This window comes from Mizuhopecten yessoensis, unplaced genomic scaffold (assembly GCF_002113885.1).
Source record: "Mizuhopecten yessoensis strain PY_sf001 unplaced genomic scaffold, ASM211388v2 scaffold3819, whole genome shotgun sequence".
Taxonomy (NCBI): domain Eukaryota; kingdom Metazoa; phylum Mollusca; class Bivalvia; order Pectinida; family Pectinidae; genus Mizuhopecten; species Mizuhopecten yessoensis.
Window position 1 is genome coordinate 563,932 of NW_018405235.1, and position 21,591 is coordinate 585,522.

Here is a 21,591-nt window from a genome sequence, read left to right on the forward strand (position 1 = left end):
GATTACCGTACTATACATACCGATTACCGTACTGATTACCGTACTATACATACCGATTACCGTACTGATTACCGTACTATACATACCGATTACCGTACTGATTACCGTACTATACATACCGATTACCGTACTGATTACCGTACTATACATACCGATTACCGTACTGATTACCGTACTATACATACCGATTACCGTACTGATTACCGTACTATACATACCGATTACCGTACTGATTACCGTACTATACATACCGATTACCGTACTGATTACCGTACTATACATACCGATTACCGTACTGATTACCGTACTATACATACCGATTACCGTACTGATTACCGTACTATACATACCGATTACCGTACTGATTACCGTACTATACATATTGATTATCATTAGATACATACCGATTACCTATTATACTACCAATTAACACGTCATACATACTGATTACCGTATCATAATGCCGATTACTAGTACTGTGTTATATTCATTACTGTATTTAACATACAAACTGGACCAGTATCTGACATCGGACTGACTACGGTGTCACACATAATACACACTTACCTTCATATAGTGTGACGAGAATAAGAAGTAGACGGCTAACATTCATCACTCGTCATATATCTGTAAAACACAAATACAGGAAATAGTTAAGTAGTGTTTACTATAAAACCTGAAAATGTAGCAAAAATGTTCATGTTGAAAGACATGTTTGAATATCGTTTTAATAAACTGGAATTTCTTTATGGTAGAATTTCGAATTTTCTGAAGTAATAGAACTGCAGTTCTGTATAAATGGTAAGTCTGTTTAGCTCCACGAGGTAAAGCATGTAGTGTAGATAGTTATCCTTTATATTTTCTGAAGTAATAGAACTGCAGTTCTGTATAAATGGTAAGTCTGCTGGCCGTTTAGCTCCACGAGGTAAAGCATGTAGTCTAGATAGCTATCCTTTATATTTTCTGAAGTAATAGAACTGCAGTTCTGTATAAATGGTAAGTCTGCTGGCCGTTTAGCTCCACGGGGTAAAGCATGTAGTGTAGATAGCTATCCTTTATATTTGGTAATATAAGTATATTATACATGTAAGCAATTCAAAACGACCGGATAAAAGGCAAGAATGAAAACCAAAATGTATTCCCGTATGTCTACATCGTAAAGGACAAGAACTTATCGTGTTTGACAGATAAAAAGCCAAAAAGAACAGTATTGAATGAAGCCTTGCTTCTCCTTTATTTTCATTTTAGAATAGCTCTAAAATACTTATTTTAATGTGTCTCAAATCCGTAGTGTAGAATTCAATTTCGTTGCACAAATCAGCTTATGGGGAAATGTATGTTATCTTGACAGGCTGACACTATATCTCAAAAGTTTACAACATTGCAATAGTAAAGCAAATTGAAAAAAATGCTCTTTTAAAGTCCCCTTTTCTCTAAACGAGTTTTGCGACCATTCCTACTGGTTGTGTAGAGATAACATATGATTTGCTAGACAATGTATTATGCCTAGGACTGGGGGGAAATCATCACGATACAGGCCAACCTGTCTAGGCTGGCTTATACTCAACGCAGCAGACATGTACAGATTTTATTATTATGTTTTTCTTTCTTTTTGAAGACCAGCTGCATTGGTCGGTCTTCAAGAAACTTTTCCAATCATGTTTTTTTTCTGGATTGGCCTTCAAGTAACTGTGGGTCTTCCTTATTCAATCATATTGGTCAATAGGTTTATAAGTAAAAACGGGTCTTCCTTTCTCAATTTAGTTAGTCTATATTGGAATAGGAAATAAAAGAAGACTATAAAGTAAACCCACATTTGCCCTGGCAGGTAAAATAACCACACAAAGGCAGGTAAAATAACCACACAAAGGCAGGTAAAATAACCACACAAAGGCAGGTAAAATAACCACACAAAGGCAGGTAAAATAACCACACAAAGGCAGGTAAAATAACCACACAAAGGCAGGTAAAATAACCACACAAAGGCAGGTAAAATAACCACACAAAGGCAGGTAAAATAACCACACAAAGGCAGGTAAAATAACCACACAAAGGCAGGTAAAATAACCACACAAAGGCAGGTAAAATAACCACACAAAGTAATATAGCCTTAAAACACATCTTAAATACATTAATGGCAGTTTTATTGTTCTGCAATTGTGTTTCAGTGTGAAATGAATTATACAATATACATAAATTGTTGTTTATTTCGTGTTCCAAAAAACGCACTATTCACCCTGAGGCCGTCTAACATTCACTGACAAACCGGGCGACAAAGTACATACGTACATATGGAAACAAAACCAGCATTTAAGTGACCCATTGTATAGTGTTGATCCAATGTTTTACTGGTATTTAAGTGACACCTTGTATAGTGTTGATCCAATGTTTTTACTGGTATTTTAACAAATTAACTAGCTCTTCATGTTAAGTATGTTGACACTTTTCCTCAATATGTGTTGCTGCCAGCGCGTGTGCAGTGCTCGCGTGCGTGCGTGAGGTTGTTTTGTTTGTTGGGACGGTGCTTCCAACCGCATCATTCATAGTGCCAGACCACTTAAATATGAGAGCACAAACCTAGACCATGTTATAATCCATTCGGAGTCACTGTAATTAGCAATGAGGGCTAAGTGCCTTGCTCAAAAATACAACACCACGAGTCGACAATACTCTTGGAACAACCGACGTTACAGTCACCTGCTGGCCGGTAGCTCAACCCCCTCCCCCAAACCCGCCGTGTTGACAGATGTTTCCGCTCCTTTTTCAATTGTTAAAACGCTCCTCATTAATGTGAACGCTTTATACAATTCTGTTATGATCTGGGAAGCAGACATTGTAGGGATCAACATGACGCGCTCTGTTTCCATGGTAATTTTTGGTAACTGTATCTTATATGTGTCTCGTATTTTCCATTTCGGCTGAGTTGTTATAGTATGTGTCCTGGACACGACTTGTCCAACATGAAGTTGTAACTGAATCCTACAGTTGATTTCATCACAGGAGGTACTGGAGCAGCGTTATGATAAGTAAGTATAAAAGTCCACATCTATACAGGATTGATGTTGGTTATTTCAATTAAAGGGGAGGTTAAAAATCATAGCTTTTACCACTATGGTACGTCCAAGGAATGTAAAGTACGTAAGTTGAGCAATGTATGGCGAAAAGGTTCTGTGTTAGCTTACACAATAAATATGCAAAAGCGGCGTGTGGGCGGACATAAAGTACTCCTATTAGAAAGAGACAATATAATTTCAAATTCTTTTTTTGTTTCTTGATAAAATGTGATTTGAAAGCCACATAATGCAGATATCAAAGGAGCCACGGCTAGAACACAGCTTTATCTGTCTCCCCTCACTCTAGCATTTATCGTCACTGGCTCACCATATAAATCAGACAAAATCGATCTCAGCATACATGGTAGGTGTTCCTCAGAGTTACACATGTCCAAAGCATGATCATAGTTATTCCAGGTTCTGTAGGCTTTAGAGACGACTGCAAGCACCAAACCCATATTTTCATACATATCATATAAGCATTGACCTGAATGTGAAGCTCGTCATTTTGAATACCAACAGAACGGCTATCTTACAAATTGAAGTATATGTACCTACGCCATGTTCTGAATGCAGCTTGCACAGTTTGCTGTTGTCAGATTTTCTATATATCTTTGTGTGTATCGATCTTAACAGATATACATTTGTCGTGGCTTAGCCCTATTTAATCTTCGAACACGAATTTTCTTACATTTTTATTTATACGAAATCCAATTGTTGTCTAACATGCAAACATACGCACAAATGAAATCTTTGAGAAAAGAAATCACATTTCTAGATTCCAGACGGTACGTCTGATTGAAACACAATTACAGAATATGCCTTGTGATCAGGCGAAGGAGAAATTGGATTCACGAAAGCACAATTTGGTGTCTGGGAGAAAATATCTAAGCATTGCTGTAAAGACTGCCCATGTATTGCAACATGAAATTTGAAAGAAAGAGTGTTCCTTTCTCGCATTTAAATCGTGTTGAAGATGTTATTTATTACAAATTCCCCGGTATGTATATTAACAAGTAGATTATCTATCGATATGCTATGTAATTGTAACCCTATCGTTCACCGTACACACGATTCCGTTGTGTATATTTATTAATCAATATCTATACTATTGTATGTGATAACATTAAAGTCGTCCCGTAATGAACATAAATCCTTATGTTACAAATCTCTGTAAAGACAATGGTGTTTACTGTTTCAATCAGTCTTGGAATATAATTCACGATCATGATGATTAGGACATGTAAGTTAATCGTGTGTGAGGGTCACCCTATATGTCGTTAAATATCAAATTTATTATTTTTTTTGCCAGTGAAATCGGATTCTATCAACTTGATAAAACTGATATCTTTCACAATGTGACAAATACATGTATCAAAAGAGATTTTTTTTCCAATGTGAAAATATCCCTTTTGGTATTGACCAATCATATCGGTATCTTCTATTTGCTGCATTCAAAGGCAACGATTTTTTGTTAAGATTTAAATGAAGCGACGGTAGAATAAGTGGCTATTATGGTAAATGTTTGGTATGCACACTCCAGTATTTACATAAATATACAATTAATAACATATTGTCAAGCGTGACGTCATTAGAATATGGCGCTAATTATAACTCTTCTGATTCCTGCCTTGTTTAATGCATTACACATTTCATGTTTTATGCTTTATAAATGTAATAAATAGAAAATGTAATGGTGTCTTCAGTAATAACAAATATATTACACTCATGTGGATAATATTTTGATATTCTTCACTTGTGCTGCGCACTCGTGAAAATGATCAAAATATTAGCCACACTCGTGAAATACATTTGTTTTATTGAAGACATCATTAAATATTCTCTGTCGTCTGTGTGTATACGGCATATGTCTGATCTAGATTTTGTATAAGTTGAATCTTATACTAAATTAAATAATTTATACAGAAATGGATATAACGTAACAGACTTAAGGAGAACTAACAGCAGAATATCTATGTGTCAGCAGAACCGTAATAGGAACTCAAAATCAATAATGTAAGGCAAAATATGTGCAAGAAAAAAAGTTACATTAGTCCCTTGAACATTGTACAAGGAGAATATAAGACCATTTGTTCCGGAAGAATAAACGTCTATAGTCTTGTCAACGACACCCGGCATATACATCCGGGTAAGATCCAGGAGATATCACTTGCTCAAAGTAAGAACCGGGGAAGTAAATCCCAGAGATGTCACGTGCTCAAAGCGAGGATCGAGGAAGTAACAACGATACAATAAACACTATTGAGCATAATAAAAAGATCGATATTAATATCACGCGACGAAATAGCATATTTAACTGTGAGATCCTGATAGCAATCATGACCGTGTCTTTAGTCTAGATTAACCTTTACCTGTCCATATCTTGTGGTGTACTCTTATGTTAGGTACATAAAGATATACAGAGAATGTATCATCCATAATATATGATTTCAAATACAATACAATACATGATAACATTATCTACACCGTCACTTTGGAACACATCCCTAGTAAGGTATAATATGCAGTCTTGACTTAATTTCCTAAATTGACATCATGCGTTTACTATGTACATGTAGGTAAAGGATATAAGCCTCAAACTGTCTGTTATGTAAAACATTGGACTGTCGTCGGAGCTACATACACCCTCTTTGTGTTAACATTGGACTGTCGTCGGCGCTGCATACACCCTCTTTGTGTTAACGTTTGACTGTCGTAGACGCTACATAACCCTCTTTGCGTTAACATTGGACTGTCGTCGGCGCTACATACACCCTCTTTGTGTTAACATTGGACTGTCGTCGGCGCTACATACATCCTCTTTGTGTTAACGTTGGACTGTCGTCCCGGCGCTACATACACGCTATTTGTGTTAACATTGGACTGTCGTAGGCGCTACATAACCCTCTTTGCGTTAACATTGGACTGTCGTCGGCGCTACATACACCCTCTTTGTGTTAACGTTGGACTGTCGTCGGCGCTACATAACCCTCTTTGCGTTAACATTAGACTGTCGTCGGCGCTACATACACCCTCTTTGTGTTAACATTGGACTGTCGTCGGCGCTACATACACCCTCTTTGTGTTAACATTGGGCTGTCGTCGGCGCTACATACACGCTCTTTGTGTTAACATTGGACTGTCGTCGGCGCTACATACACCCTCTTTGTGTTAACATTTGACTGGTCGGCGCTACATACACGCTCTTTGTGTTAACATTGGACTGTCGTCGGCGCTTCATACACCCTATCTGTGTTAACATTGGACTGTCGTCGGCGCTACATACACCCTCTTTGTGTTAATATTGGACAGTTTCAATATCTGTTCATATCACGAAGGCTATTGATACAATTAAGGACAGTGGTGTCCTTAAGCATACTTAGCATGCTTTTGTACAAGTGCATGCATTACAGGTGTGTGAAATATGCCCGAGTAGAATTTAGTCTCATTCGAATAATGTCGTTCAACATTGAAGGTGCGTTCCCAACACAGTCCCTGTGCAGTACGTTTGGAGCATTCAGTATTGAAATGGATTAAGGTATTTCATACAGGCTCATGTCAGTGTATAAAGTATGAGACTGGCTATAACTTTTCCTCAAAATGATAAAAATGTGGAAGTTGGTTGGTATACCCATGTCAGGAAAAATGTCAATAATGACCTTTGCAGAAATTATTTGTTGAAAATATTGTTGACTTTGTTGAATGTAGAATTCTAGTGGCGCAAAATTGCAATGAATAATGGAATTAATGAAAAAACTTACCTGAACATGCATTCCTGAAGTATCCATTTATTGACTATTATCGAGAAAAATGTAAGAAAATGTGTCAAATCTCCAGAATAATAGCATATATTTCCACTGAATAAATCACAACTTAGCATAAAGCCAACAAGGCTGCCTGAAGTTGGGAAAAAGCATGCAAAGCAAGTGCGATTTTACCTGTGCAATGTACACCATTCAAAACACCTTCAGGTTCTCACTCAGGTAATCTGGCTTGACTTGTATCAATAGCCTTGTTAGCTTCATAAATTATTGTAAAATATCCAATGAAAATACATGCCATCATTCTTGAGATGTGAAGTATTTTCTTACATTTTTCTCGATAATAGTCAATACACAGATACTTCAGGAATGCATGTACAGGTAAATGTTTTCATGGATTATAATATTCAATGCAATTTTGCGCCACTAAAATTCTGCATTCAAAAGTTACTTTTCAGACAAAATCAATAATATAATCGACAATTAATTTTTGCAAAGGTCATTATTGACATTTTTCCTGACATGGGTATACCAACCAACTTCCACATTTTTATAATTTTGGGGAAAAGTTATTAGCCAGTCTCATACTATATACACTGACATGAGCCTGTATGAAATACCTTAAATGCAAATAATGTGATTGATTTATTGAAGAAAGTGATTACAGTATATTTCTGGGATTATATCTGTTAGAGAATGAAACTGAAAGAATTAAACCACACAATTAAAGTGAGAAAATTCAATATTTCAACACCACCTCCAAAATATTTTTATCAAAGATATATCACAGCTACATGTATATATCTGGATTATACACGAACATCTCAAGGGATGATACGAAAGAAATTTTGTGGACGTAAATTGTGGGAAAAATGCAAGATTTCAACTGCCCTCAACTCCAAAGTGTTATTGCCAAAATTACGAATTCAAAGGGAAGTACAACTAATGCTGGAAATGTGTCCATAAGTAAAGTGTTTGGATATGTATGCATTTATATGGATGTTTCATGTAAAAAGAGTGTTCCGTGATTCCAACCTTCTTTCAAGGAAAAAATATAGTGCATGGGAAATCTGACTATGGGAATAAAAATATCGGATATACTTCAGGAATGTTGATATTTAAATTCTGTGTTATATTCAATGCATATTTATTTTCACATTTATTCTATTACTATGGTTTCCATTGTATAGCATAACTATGTGCTCATTCAAAAGATTACCTTTTGCTGTCCAATATTTTCCTGTAGCTGTCCAATAATTTACCTGTAGATGTCCAACAAGTGGACTGTTGTGTACTTATTGGACAGCTACAGGTAATATATAGGACGGCTACATGTGATGTCTATGAATTCTGTTAGATATAGTACGCAAATAACAATGGCTGACATCACAGCTGTGTTTTAATGTGTTTTCTATTCGCTTTAATTACAATGCTTCCAATATGAATTATGGCCTTATAACATTACACAATGCCGCGTTATTATTGCAGTCCTGTAGTGTGATATCAATCCATTCCACTTCGCATTCCTACACAATACCACATTAACAACTACAAACAAGAGTAACACACACGTGCATTCTTTGTGCATGTAACAGCTGTGGAAAATACCTGCATGCACAGGATGCATACAAGTTTCATGCACGTGTTCATGTTTATCATAAAGTATTTTAGTTTGTAATAGATTTCTAATCACACGGTGTATGATCATATGTGAAACCAATATAAAGATAGACGACTCAAACATCTTGAAAACAGGTCCAAGGAAGGAAAGAAATGCATGAACTCATCTTTATGAGGGTGGTTTTTTAACAGTTACAGAAGGTCGTGCATTACGTAACATGGAGCGAACTAACCTTTAGATTTATCCCAGAAACAGTTATCACAGCTTTGCCTGGCTCCGTCTACCTTCACACATGTGTAAATCCCAAAGGTACATGACGTCAGACACATCACAGAACCACCACACCATCAAGTGTGTCGTAAGTACCAGGTTTCTCACATAATCTGTCTTTTACTTTATACATTCCTTACAGCAAGATCATTTTGCAGTTTGATTAAACGTTTTACTTATATTTCAAAATTGGAACATTCTATACGTGCATCCTCATCGGAACTCAGATCTACCACAAATATTGCTGAAGCTGAAGGACTAGGACCTGGCAGATCTAGACGTAACACTGTAACACCGACAAACTTACTGTGGTAACACTGTAACACCTATCACAAGGTCGTTATAACACGTAAACACAGGACCAGTCCCATCCTGCTTTAAAGACAATTGTATCACCCACGTGTGTACATAAGGAGAAGGAGAAAACCTCTCGTGCCGTGTGGCAGCTTCGGCAAATGTAACGGCATCTCAATTAGTGGAGCCGCGTTGAACAGTTTGTGTGCCGATGTCATGCATTTCCTCTGAGGAACAATGATGTGGCCATAAAAACGCCAGGCAATGGTTCTCACTAAGTACCGAAGCTGATGTAAACAGCCAAGCCAAGAGATACAATGAACAACTATAGCTGTAAAGGTATTAATGTAAACTTTCTATATCGCTCCTAACTACATACATCTTACATACATTACTTTGTATACTGTCAGAACATTTAGCTGGTCATACTGTAGGGTCTCGGTGTACGTAATACTCACCATGACAGCTACCCTGAGTGAGCCTTGTCATTACTACATACGATACTACTTTGTATACAAGTATATGTACATGGTGCCCCTCTGTAGCATCGCACGCACTGAATGGATGTGGTTTCAGAATCCTAACCAGCATCCCGTTTACATCTAGCGTTATCATCATACCGTAGGACTGATATAATATTTAAAACGGCAACTAGCCTTAGGTTAAACTACTGATTCAACTTACATACAATTTAACATATCTTTGTATATACTGCAAGATAGTTCAGTACCAGCGGAGGAATGTTCGTAGTTCGATAGATACGCACGCGGTACTCCTGTTGTAACGTTTTGTCTACGTCACACCCGCTGATAGCCGAGGTCGAGAATTACTGGTACTTGAGTTGAACTCTTTTTGATTAGCATCAAAGAGTGGGGTAAAGTTGGCCACCTATTGTTTCATTGCGTTTCTCCTACATTATCTTCTTCAATGTCTTTCTGTGTGTATGGTAAAAAGTGTGTTTATGCTGTCCATCTGGTCTGTGTTACCTAAGGATGTAGGCTAACCGCGGCAGTAGTGAACGTACAATGGAACATAACGCAAGGTAACAATTCGATCACTGATGTTATCGTACATCATTTATACAGAAAACTGGAATATGAGCCCGTTTTAGGATTTAATATGATCTTCGAAAAATATACACAACAATACTCATTTTTTTCTGCACAAATTGTTATAAAAATAGATTATTTGATATTAGGAATGCAAGCTAATGAATTGTTTAATACACTAAATGCATCGTTACGTTTCAATAACATATAAAACCAGTTTTCAAACACATAAATAAACGTCAAACATATAAGTACACCAGTGCCACATTGTTTTAAGCACGGATAAGTATAAATTCATAAAATATACAATACACACTGTATTGATGACAAAGCCGTTAACGTAATGTCCTCCCGCTGTCATCATTGATCAACAGTTGTGTTATTCTTGCATCAGTGGTAAGATTATATACAGAAGCGTAGCCATCATTCTGTTTTACATGGATTTACACATTCTACACTTACTGTTTCTGTATATGTTATGAAATACATGAGAAAACGTATACTATTCGCCATTAGAATACTGAACAAATTTATAATTATTTTGTTTTTTGTGTAAACATATTGACAGTTTGGACAAAGTGAAAAGAAGTAAGCAATATCGACCTGAACGTTTGTCGTAAATCTACGGTAACTAGTAGTCCTTTCTGTCAATCATATTAATATTTTAAATCCAGCAATCTACTTATACTTTGTGATGAGCATACTTTGCACTGCGAAAACAGGCAACAGCGAATACATATAGTGAACGTTTATTCAGATACACCTTTTAAAATGAGGTATAGCTACTTTGATTGTATTGAATAAACATTCTCACAAATACGCCTTGAGAAAAAACAGTGGCGAAAAGAACAAGAGAGTTAGAAAGTGTAAACACACCTCTATGCGAACTCAAACTTGACAACACTATAGCAACATATCAACATTGAAGGGATGTATATGGAAAGCAATCAAAAAAGGATAAGGAGCTTCCTAAAGGTTAAGCTCTTTCTCCTTCTTCAACGACACCTGTCATGTAATCTAGGTCAAATCCAAGATCCAAGTATTCGCAAAATAAAAGTGATTTGCAGTAGCATCACTCAAAATCTTTCGCAAGTATGTCTTCGTTGTTTTAAGACCATGGTTATTTTGAGTAGCCAATGATACACATGCACATGTACTATTGTCAAAATCCAGGAATATCGCACCAACGTGACACATACATTGTACAAAAAATAATATTGTGAAACTGACACCTAATGAAAATAGTCACGATAACCGTATATGTCTACACACACAATTCCGCCGTCCTCATATGACCCGGGCTGTTGTCTCCCTACGCACCCTCCTCATATGAACCGGGCTGTTGTCTCCCTAGGCACCGTCCTCATATTACCCGGGCTGTTGTCTCCCTACGCACCGTCCACATATGACCCGGGCTGTTGTCTCCCTAGGCACCGTCCTCATATGACCCGGGCTGTTGCCTCCCTAGGCACCGTCCTCATATTGCCCGGGCTGTTGTCTCCCTACGCACCGTCCTCATATGAACCGGGCTGTTGTCTCCCAAGGCACCGTCCTCATATTACCCGGGCTGTTGTCGCCCTACGCACCGTCCACATATGACCCGGGTCATATTACCCGGGCTGTTGTCTCTCTATGCCTCGTCCTTATATGACCCGGGCTGTTGTCTCCCTAGGCGCCGTCCTCATTTGACCCGGGCTGTTGCCTCCCTAGGCGCCGTCCTCATATGACCCGGGCTGTGGTCTCCCTAGGCACCGTCCTCATTTGACCCGGGCTGTTGTCTCCATAGGCACCGTCCTCATTTGACCCGGGCTGTTGTCTCCCTAGGCACCGTCCTCATATGACCTGGGCTGTTGTCTCCCTATGCATCGTTCTCATATGACCCGGGCTGTTGTCTCCCTAGGCACCGTCCTCATTTGACCCGGGCTGTTGTCTCTCTATGCCCCGTCCTTATATGACCCGGGCTGTTTCGAGAACGTTAAACTACGATGGCCAACAGCGGCCGACAAAACACATATAATGCTAACTGAGTTTTGTACTTATTTAATATATGTAATTGAGTACAACGTGTTTCGTCATGACAAATACTTTGTACAGATAATTATGTACAAAATAAGGCAAGTGTTCCTTACGAACGAATTAAAGTGTGTTCGACTTGAGCTTTACCAGGGTCATATTACGTATGCGATGTAGTTTTACGGAATTTTCTTTTGTTTTGCCTGCTGGTGATTCTATTGTGTCACCCTTAACATTTTTGTTTAATATGTCAATTTCAAAAGGAGTTTTTCCTTCTGAGTGGAAAACGGCCAAGGTCACCCCTATTTTTAAAGCAGGTGATTCTACCTTAGTTAACAATTATAGACCTATCTCTGTATTATGTGTCCTCAGTAAGATCTTAGAGAAGCATAATACATCGTATGATTTTCTTTCACACAACAAACTTGTTAGTGATTGCCAGTTGCTTTTTAAACAGTTAAAGTGGCTGCCAATAGAAGATTATTTTATTTTTAGGAAAGCTGTTCTGGCTTACAAACTTTTACATGGGGATACTCCAAGTGTTTTAAGTAATATGTTTACCTATGTCAAGAATATCAGTTTTAGAAATACAAGGTCATCAGTTTCCACCAAGTTTTATATTCCCACTGCTAGAACTAATTATTTTAAACGTTCATTTGTATACACATGTTCTCTTATATTGAAAGGATTGAATGTATATATTAGAAATGCGTGTAGTGTTGCTGCTTTTAAACGCAAATACCTACAGGATTTCTTTTTTATGATATAACAATATTCTTTTTAAATAAGTATTGGATTTGTGTTTAATTTAATCTGCAAATGTCTTTTTTTGTAGTTTGTGAGTGTTTTTCTGTGATATCTGTAAATATATTGATGCAGGGCCATATTGTAAATTAGACATATCTAAATATGTTCCCCTGGATAAATAAAAGATATTATAAGATATATTTAATTTAAACATACGGCATTGCTTCAAACATTAAGGACGAGGATTGAGTACAAGTAGCAACAGCTTATAAAAGCCATTTCCTCAAACTGCAACAACATTGTGAAAGCGACAGTAAACGTAATTTCTTAACAAAATCATACCAACTGTACTACCAAAATGTTGTTGATTATATAAATGTATGTCAATACATAACTTTGTATAGGGGCACAATGGACTACTATCTTATTACCACGAATACAATATATTCAAATGCTACGATTTTAGAAAGCCCATCCATCAACGCGAAAATTATTTTCAATATTTGGATGTTTCGGAATATATAAATTCAATTTTCATTATCAGGACTACCATCAGAATAAGGAATTCAGCCGATGAGGATGACATACTAGGCATAATGCAACCAGTTAGAATGGGAAGTCAGATTGCAACGTTAGTAAAAGCGATAATATTGAGTGTAAAGTCAGCCATGCTTCACTAGGTATTGCGTAATATGTAATAGGTAATATGTATTGTCGTCTTATAGATGGAATATGCAGCTGAAAGGACGAGCTGGTATGCCTGTCATGTCATTGGGGTCGGAATAAAGTAATTAATGTCAAAAGTGGGCAGGGATATCAGTCTCCACTATCAAACATGAACTGGTCTGGTTTGGCCCGGTCTCATTATTAGTCTGGTCTAAAATTTGCCTGAACTAGTCTGGGCCCATTGGTCAGATAAATAAGTATCATATCCCAGGTACAATGCGGTCAATTACACATTCGGCAATCATATATCACAATACAAAAAATAAAGGGTAACACATTGCTATTTCTTAAAAGAATCGACTCAGCCATCCACGGGAAACCAAAGCCTGCCATCCCTAGCATTAGATCTCCAAGTTCAGATGTACATATGTTAAGTGTTGTAGACATGCGTGCTTTGGACCCCTAACTCAGGCGCTGGCGTGTCGAGGTTTATGCTTTCGCACATTCTAGATTTTGGGGTAAAAGAAAGTATTCCGAAACATGGAATAACTGCATAAACAATGGCGTGATATTTGTTCCTTTTAAAATCGGTTGATTCTCTAAAGGCTTTTAATTCTGGAACCGTTTTCGGAGACGATTGCTTTGTTTGAAAATTCCGCAGGTTTGTTGAGTTGTGGCTTTGTCGCTGAACCGTTTAACAGACCATTATTCACTTAAAGACCAAAACCAACGCATATCAACGGTTTTGCTCCAAATGTTTCCTTTGGAGGAAAAATAAAATGTGACATTATATCTATCAGGAAAAAGCCTAACTCCTGTAGATGCATTCTTTTGAGAATACCTTATAATCCAAATAAACAAACTGATTTGGGGAAGTGTTCCGAATTCGGGGTCGAATTATTCATCTATTAATACAATAAATATAACTTTGCCATTGGCTCATCAAACCACCAATATTCCAGGGTTCAAGTAGAGGACATTAACAATACATAGGTCTCACGTTTCGACTATTACAAAAGATTGCAAACGTTTGCGACATATTTCGCTTTGCTATTTTGTTTTTGCATTTTTTAATTGACAATTCCTACATATTTCAATTAAAGTGTACAAAGTAATTATTAAACACTACAGTGTCATGAATGTGTTTTAAGCTGGTATACAAACTATCTGCGTATGTAGGTAACACAACGTGATCAGGTAGTTTTCATATAAATAACGTATACGTTACTTTGGAAGGAAACACGTATCTCCGTTTTAAACTCACATCTCTACGAAATAAACTAGACATTACTTCGTGAACTATGTCTTTAATCATGCTTTACATGTGAGTATTTGAATTCGCGATTCGGAGAAAACTGAGTCAATATAGATAGTATTAACGATGAAATTCATATTTGTGATAAATTTAGATCTGGAAACGAGTCTGCTCGCGAGTCAAGACTAAAATAAATCTCTCTAGAAGATGATATGTATCCATTACACCATGTAGTAAATTTTGTTCTATCATTATAAAACAAATTGGTCACGTTGTACACAAGAACGCGGCTGAATAGGTGTGGCTGTTCCTCGCATATGCATAGTTTGTTTCTGGTAAGACGAAGAGCTACACTATATCCCTCCACTTAAGGTACCAGACTGGTCCAATACATCCACTCTTGACTTTAAGATTGGTGAAACTGAAATGGCATACATCAGTGTTCAGAAAGCTTTCGACTAGTGACAATTGCAATTCTGTTCTCTATCGCAATAGTCAGCCTAAACCCGAAAGCTACGCCAGTATGTGAGATTACTCTGACAAATCACTGTATCACATTAAGAACAAAACTATACTGTTTGTAAATTGCTGTAAATTCTATTTCTGATTTCGTTCCATTTCTGCGTGACAATTAAGAGAAACTGCCGTAAGGGAACTCGTCACCCATACACCCCTAAGCCAGCACAGCCTAGAATTACTCCGCCGTTAAATTACTCCATCACTAAATTATTCCACCGCATAGGAACACAATCTTTCTATTAACGTGAGTGTTAGTTCCCTAGCTGCTTGCTTGAATCAATCAAAAGTTTATATTGCGAATGTAGCAGGGCTTAAGGTTCCATCAGCTATCACTCAGTAGTTCCATTCGGAATATCATTCATATTAAGGATGATTTCTCAACCAACATTCTAGTAATTTGATTAGTTGAAATAGTCTGCGTACTTTTATGTAAATGAGTCAAACATGTCTAAAGCATAAAAATAATGTAAACAAATCTTTAAAAAAACTCTTGTTTGGAAAGTTTAATTTAAAACCACATTTAGATTCATTTGGGAGGTACGTGAACAAAATCCCGATACTAGACGTAATCTCTTCGTTAAGTTTGCTGTAAATTTCAATTTCAATTGCTACGCTTGCCTCAATTATAGACGAAGGCAATATCAGAAAATCCCATCATTGAATTAAACTTTCATTAGAAAGTATCTTAAAGGTTGAGAATGGCTTACCCTTGATAAACAGAGGACGTTCGATGATATCGAAATACTTAGGGGGCTGTAATCACTTAGATTAAAGGTTAAACTCTAAAATCAATTTGTATTGTCAGAAGTACGTTACTCGCTGGATCCCGATATTTCAGACGCGAAAGTTTCCCAAATTAATGTGCCCGATTTCTCAGGTGTTACACACGCTGGTAAATGTCCTTAACACGGCAGAGAGTTTCGATGTTGTAATGAAGGTATGGTGCTGTCTGGTAATATTGCAAAACGTACATGAAGGGGCTTCTGGATCTTGTTACAAACTTATGTTGGAGTCAGAATCAGGGGAAGTACAGGTACTTTACATCGAAAACAGAAAAGAAAGTCAAATACAAACAAGGACGTGCCCTACCTTCTACGCACAATGACAAATCCGGGGCTTAACATAGATGCGAAATGATAACACGAACGAAATCCCTCATTGTTCACGTGATCGGGAAGTATGTCTGCTGCCCCACTCGTGGGACCTATCATAATCCGCTCCGAAAGGCTTGCTTGTGGTGATTTCATTTACCTAACGTTTTAAGTCTATTGTGACTATTGTGGATTATTATTCGAAAATGAGCATTGAGTTAATATGCATAATGAAATCAGTTCATCAATTATTAAATATGTTATATAACAACGATTAGAAGCGTTATATACCATAAACAAGTGGAAGCAATAGAGTCAGAATACATGTATGTAAGCTTACTATTTATCAGACCCAGATGTGTTATGTCAAATATTTATGATCGGTTTTCGATTACAATTTTAATTCAAAAACAAGTACACGTTGACATGATTTATAAGTCTCTTTATACTTGTTCATATTTTTTAATTGTACCGTATCAAAACAACAGTTGTAATCTAAGAAACGATTTGTAAACGAATATGCTAAATTTTGTTTGAAATTGGAGACAAGCAAAGCTCTTGGATCACATTTCACCCTAACCCTAGTTTCCTGAACTTTATATATAAAGCTCATTCCCTCTGTCATATCATTCAACATATTATACAACTTTCTCCCCTCCAGGGAAAAATCAAGGCAAGATGGCATCATTCTTTTCATTATCCATTATCCTTTAAACTACCAGCATAATTTCTAGTCAAGTTGATCCTACCGCAGGGAGCGAGGGACCACAAACCCACACAGGGGAATACAATCAATGTAGTGTATCAAGAAAAGTAATCTTTTATTTTCTCTTAGAGTAATATTGCATGTAAATGAGACATTTGATTAAAAAAAAAAACATATTTAAATTTTAATAAAAGTTTCATTCCATGATAACAAAAGTCTTGAAACGAAATGACTTTCCGGGTTGTGCCCCAGATCCTTATTTATACCCAGAGTTAAAAGTCGCTTGATGTCAGACACTGGGAGATATCGTTTATACAACACTATTGTAGAAACACTATGTTAACGGTTATTTATTCATAACATGTTGAATTTATTTTACTACTTTATTTCATAGAGCATAGAAAATGGAACAGCAAACATGTTTGTTTAAATTAGCAATATGTGTGTTTTAATAGTTATGGATTTAGAACTCTTTCTTTATTTTGTGTATTGTGTTAACTGGTAGAAAACACACTTACATGCTCGATGGCAACTTTGTTTTGTAATGACGAAATAATTTATTAGTTTTATGATGCTTACACCACGATACAACCCATAGCAGTGCATTGAACAGTTTATGGCAAACAGACCGGCAATCCCTGCCTTTACCACGAACCGCTGAAATTTGACGGTAAAATTACGCTGCAAAATTGGTTCTTAATCAAATTTGACAACACCCTCTTCTTTATGTTTGTGTTAAGAATTGGAAATAACATTTCAAGGACAAAGGCTATGGCATGGAATATCAGAGAAAGTGTTTTTCTCCTACCCACACAACTCCAACAAACCATGTGGAGTATAAAATGGTCTGGGATGGATGTTGCGGTATCTGTGATGTAGCATTCAAGTGAGGTGGCACTATAAAAGATGCCGTTGGAAGCACGGCCCCACTACAAACAGAACACAACACATTTCCAGCACACACGTAAGCATACACACATAGGGAGATATTAGCCAGGTGGCATATAACTAGTAGTTAGCGCCTGATAAGGCAGCTCCTGCGAATTACTCAAAAGTTGTATATCCTAATTGTATTAATTGTATATCTATGTACTGTAAAGCGCTTTAGAGTGGCTTATGTTAGCTAGATAGGGCGCTATATCAAATGTTGTATATACATACGTATATTATAAAGTAGCTATATTTTCAATTATAGTACATCAGTTCTATGTTCTTGTAATATGATGTATATGTACATGTAACTGTTCTGTTTCACTGTGTCTTGTTTGAGGAGCGGATCGATCTAAACTTGTCCACAATGTTGGAATTACTTCTTTGTCCCATATTATATATATGACGTATACCTGCATTGTCCGTTTTCCTTTAAGTCATACATATTGCAGTATTGTTTAACTATTGTGCTGTGTCCCATGTTGATGTCGTGCATTGTCTCTACTCCAGCGAGATGTGAATTGTGGCAGGGAGTTTGATATCAGTTAGGCACTAAGTGATACAACATGGAATTACGACGATGTTTTCTGACGGTTTTGATATTCTTGGCATACAGCAGGTGTTTCTATATTAAAATGTAAAACAAGCAGAACATTTTATTGAAACGTTCTCGGATGCTACACACACATGTATATCGTTAATTGAGGTTGGCTATATCTACCTGACTAGATCTATTGTCCATGTTCAGTAGCTCTCAGATATAGAATGTAGGTCGAGATGTACTATTCCGTCTTTGCGTATTGCAGAGTTATCTTCTCTTGGGAGCAGGTATTGATTGTTTCGTCATTGGTTTGTGTGAAAAAATTACGTCATTTTCTCAAAAATTGATGACATTACTCTCACAAACAAGTGACGTAACAATCAATACCTGCTCCAAAGAGAAGGTAACTCTGCAATACGCAAAGACGGAATAATGAAAGCTACGATAAGTGGTTATTGGGTGGTAATATACCACACAGGCAGAAGTATTCTGAGTAGTATACTTGCCATTGGATAGCATGTGTATAAATGTGCAATCCAACGTATTAAGACCCTATCATCTTATGTTAATTTTGTTAATACAGGTACATTTTAACATTTCTAGTTACGGACATGTATTTCCTTTGCACAGTTTTCTTACGACATAGCTTAAGATTTTTCGTTCTACATATTATTCTGTTATGTTTATTTGTATGGTTAAGGTGACGTGGAAACACGTTCATATGAGACAAGGATTGTTGGAGTGCAGGTCCTACTGAATATACACACAAAAATGTAATAAACAGAACCTCTTTCAAATAATAGAACAATGTTGAACATGATATATGTAAATACAACAAATAAATAGTGTTTAAAATTGCCTTGAGTCGCCAATGCAATTCATGAAAAACATACATTATTGTGATTGTTTTCTGTTATGAACGTAAAAAACTACGCTCATAAGCACAACTAGAATATGACTGTATCTGAGCTAAATTTAATGAACTAAAGTGTTATTTTAAAATAGCATTACAGCACTAAAGTGTCAATCAAAATCGTATTTCGAACTCAAATCGTTAAAACAAAGGCAAACTAACAAGGAGAATAAAACCAGATGTTCAGAGAGGGTAAAAGTTTACTGATTCATTGACCACACCTGTCATTTATATCTAGGTTAAATAATGCCACGTCCTCGAAACGAGAACAGGGGTAGTGAAAACAACTTGACACACTAATGAGCATAATCTATAGCATTGACCTTCATATCACATGACATAATAGTAGGTTTCCAAATGAGATAATGATGGTGACCATAAGTTTTCCCAGAGTCTGCATTAGCCTGTATCCCTGGAAACCCTGTCTGTCAGCAGTCAATATCGAAACGCATAATGATACCCATGTAGAGTAGGTCATTTTACTGTATGCACATGATATGTTACTTTGGAAAGATTTTGTCGAACTATGAAAAGAAGCATCACAACATTCTTCTTTTCATAGTTCGACTAAATTCTCTTTCCGTTTTTTATTACTTATAATATTGAAAATCTGTCTGCTGCAGAAAGAGTTTCAATAGAAATGCTTACACAGAACAAAAACTCAAACAAAGGAACTGGTCTTATGGAAAGTGCCATTTGTGTAGCAGAGAAATAGAAACATTACACCACCTATTTTATCACTGTGACTTTACAAAAGAATTGCTACAACTGACAAAACATAATATAATTGATAAATTACCAGGGATAAGAATTACACTGAACGAGGAGAAAATGATGCTAGGAGAACTAGAAGAACTTGTAGATGACTTACGTACAATTATCAACACATTAATAATCACAATCAAATGGACAATATGGAAAGAACGTAACATAATTAAGTATCAGCAAAAACCACAGACCGTCTATTCAGCATTTCAGATAATCAAGAACACACTACATAATACTTTCCAAATGCAGATTAGCAGCAGCAAAAATAAATCCAATACATTACAAGCGGTCGTCAACGCGATTACAATTCAGAAAACACAACACATGTACAGTAACTCGTACAACAAGCATTACTATCATCGAAGAAAACGTACAACCAATAGATTCCAGACTTCCAACTTATGACAAAATAATACAAAAAGAACACAAACCAACACAGGTAACACTATCATACTGTAATAGGCAACTCGTCGGGGAACTTTTCAGGTAGCTATAGCTGGCCATGTGGGAACACACCGTGTGTACATTTTGTTTATAATCTACGTAGCACTAATAAACGCAAAAGAAACATTCGTAACACAAAGTACTGCTAATCGACCACGATCGTGTATGGATGCGATGACAAGTGGAATGATGATGATGATGATGATGATGATGTAGGAAATAATGAAAGTAAATAAACATGACGGAAAAAGAAAGAGAGGTGTGAATGGTCGTATATATGTAATTTAACCCAAAAAAAAGAAGTAATAATTGAGTGAAAAGTACACTTTGTATGGCGATCGAAAACCCTCCCACGTTGAGGGCAATCAGTGTTCGGGGATTGAGCCCAGGGCCCTTCAACCCAGGCAATATACCCTATACCAACTATTGCTGAAGAATTAAAACAATTGAAAAAAAAAACATAAAAAAAATAATGTTGTGATGCTATTCGAACCGGACTTTTTTTATATGAGATCGATACTACCGTGATATGGAATGAAACTAACCTGATATGGGAACGAGGCTATCGTTCTACCGTGATACGGGAACGAGACTATCGTTATGTAGAAACAAGACAACAATGATATGAAAACGAGACTATCGTGATATGAGAACAAGGAGGCTATCATACAGTGGCGATTAGGCGCGTTCAATAATGAGTGTTGGCACGAGTCGTCGTTAAATAGCCACCATCAAATTATGTCTGACGAAACAGCATAATTGGATACAGCCAAATACGCCTCACAAAGGTGTCTTGTGTTTGTTTACACGTGAGGAGTAACGATATAACAGCCATTGATTCTGGCCCGGTGTATGTATAAATGGATGTAACAAAGTATCATACATTTTATTACACGACCATGTGCATTGTGCAGCCTTGCTTTACTCCAAGTTTCTGTAACATACAGTCT

General features: G+C 36.8%; 1 protein-coding gene across 9 annotated transcripts in view; it reads right to left on the reverse strand.

Annotated features, from left to right (window-relative positions):
* LOC110448085 (thrombospondin-2-like) overlaps positions 1–21,591 on the reverse strand; it is a 95,946-nt gene that overhangs the window by 10,963 nt on the left and 63,392 nt on the right. For 7 of the 9 annotated variants that reach the window (XM_021494135.1, XM_021494128.1, XM_021494132.1 and 4 more), the window contains one exon: positions 568–627. In XM_021494135.1, coding sequence (XP_021349810.1) covers positions 568–613 — 46 coding nt within the window. In that variant the 5' untranslated portion in view covers positions 614–627. Of the gene's footprint in view, positions 1–567; positions 628–8,667; positions 9,398–9,457; positions 9,520–21,591 lie in introns of those variants that run through there. The other 2 variants (XM_021494133.1, XM_021494129.1) reach the window with 2 other exon arrangements.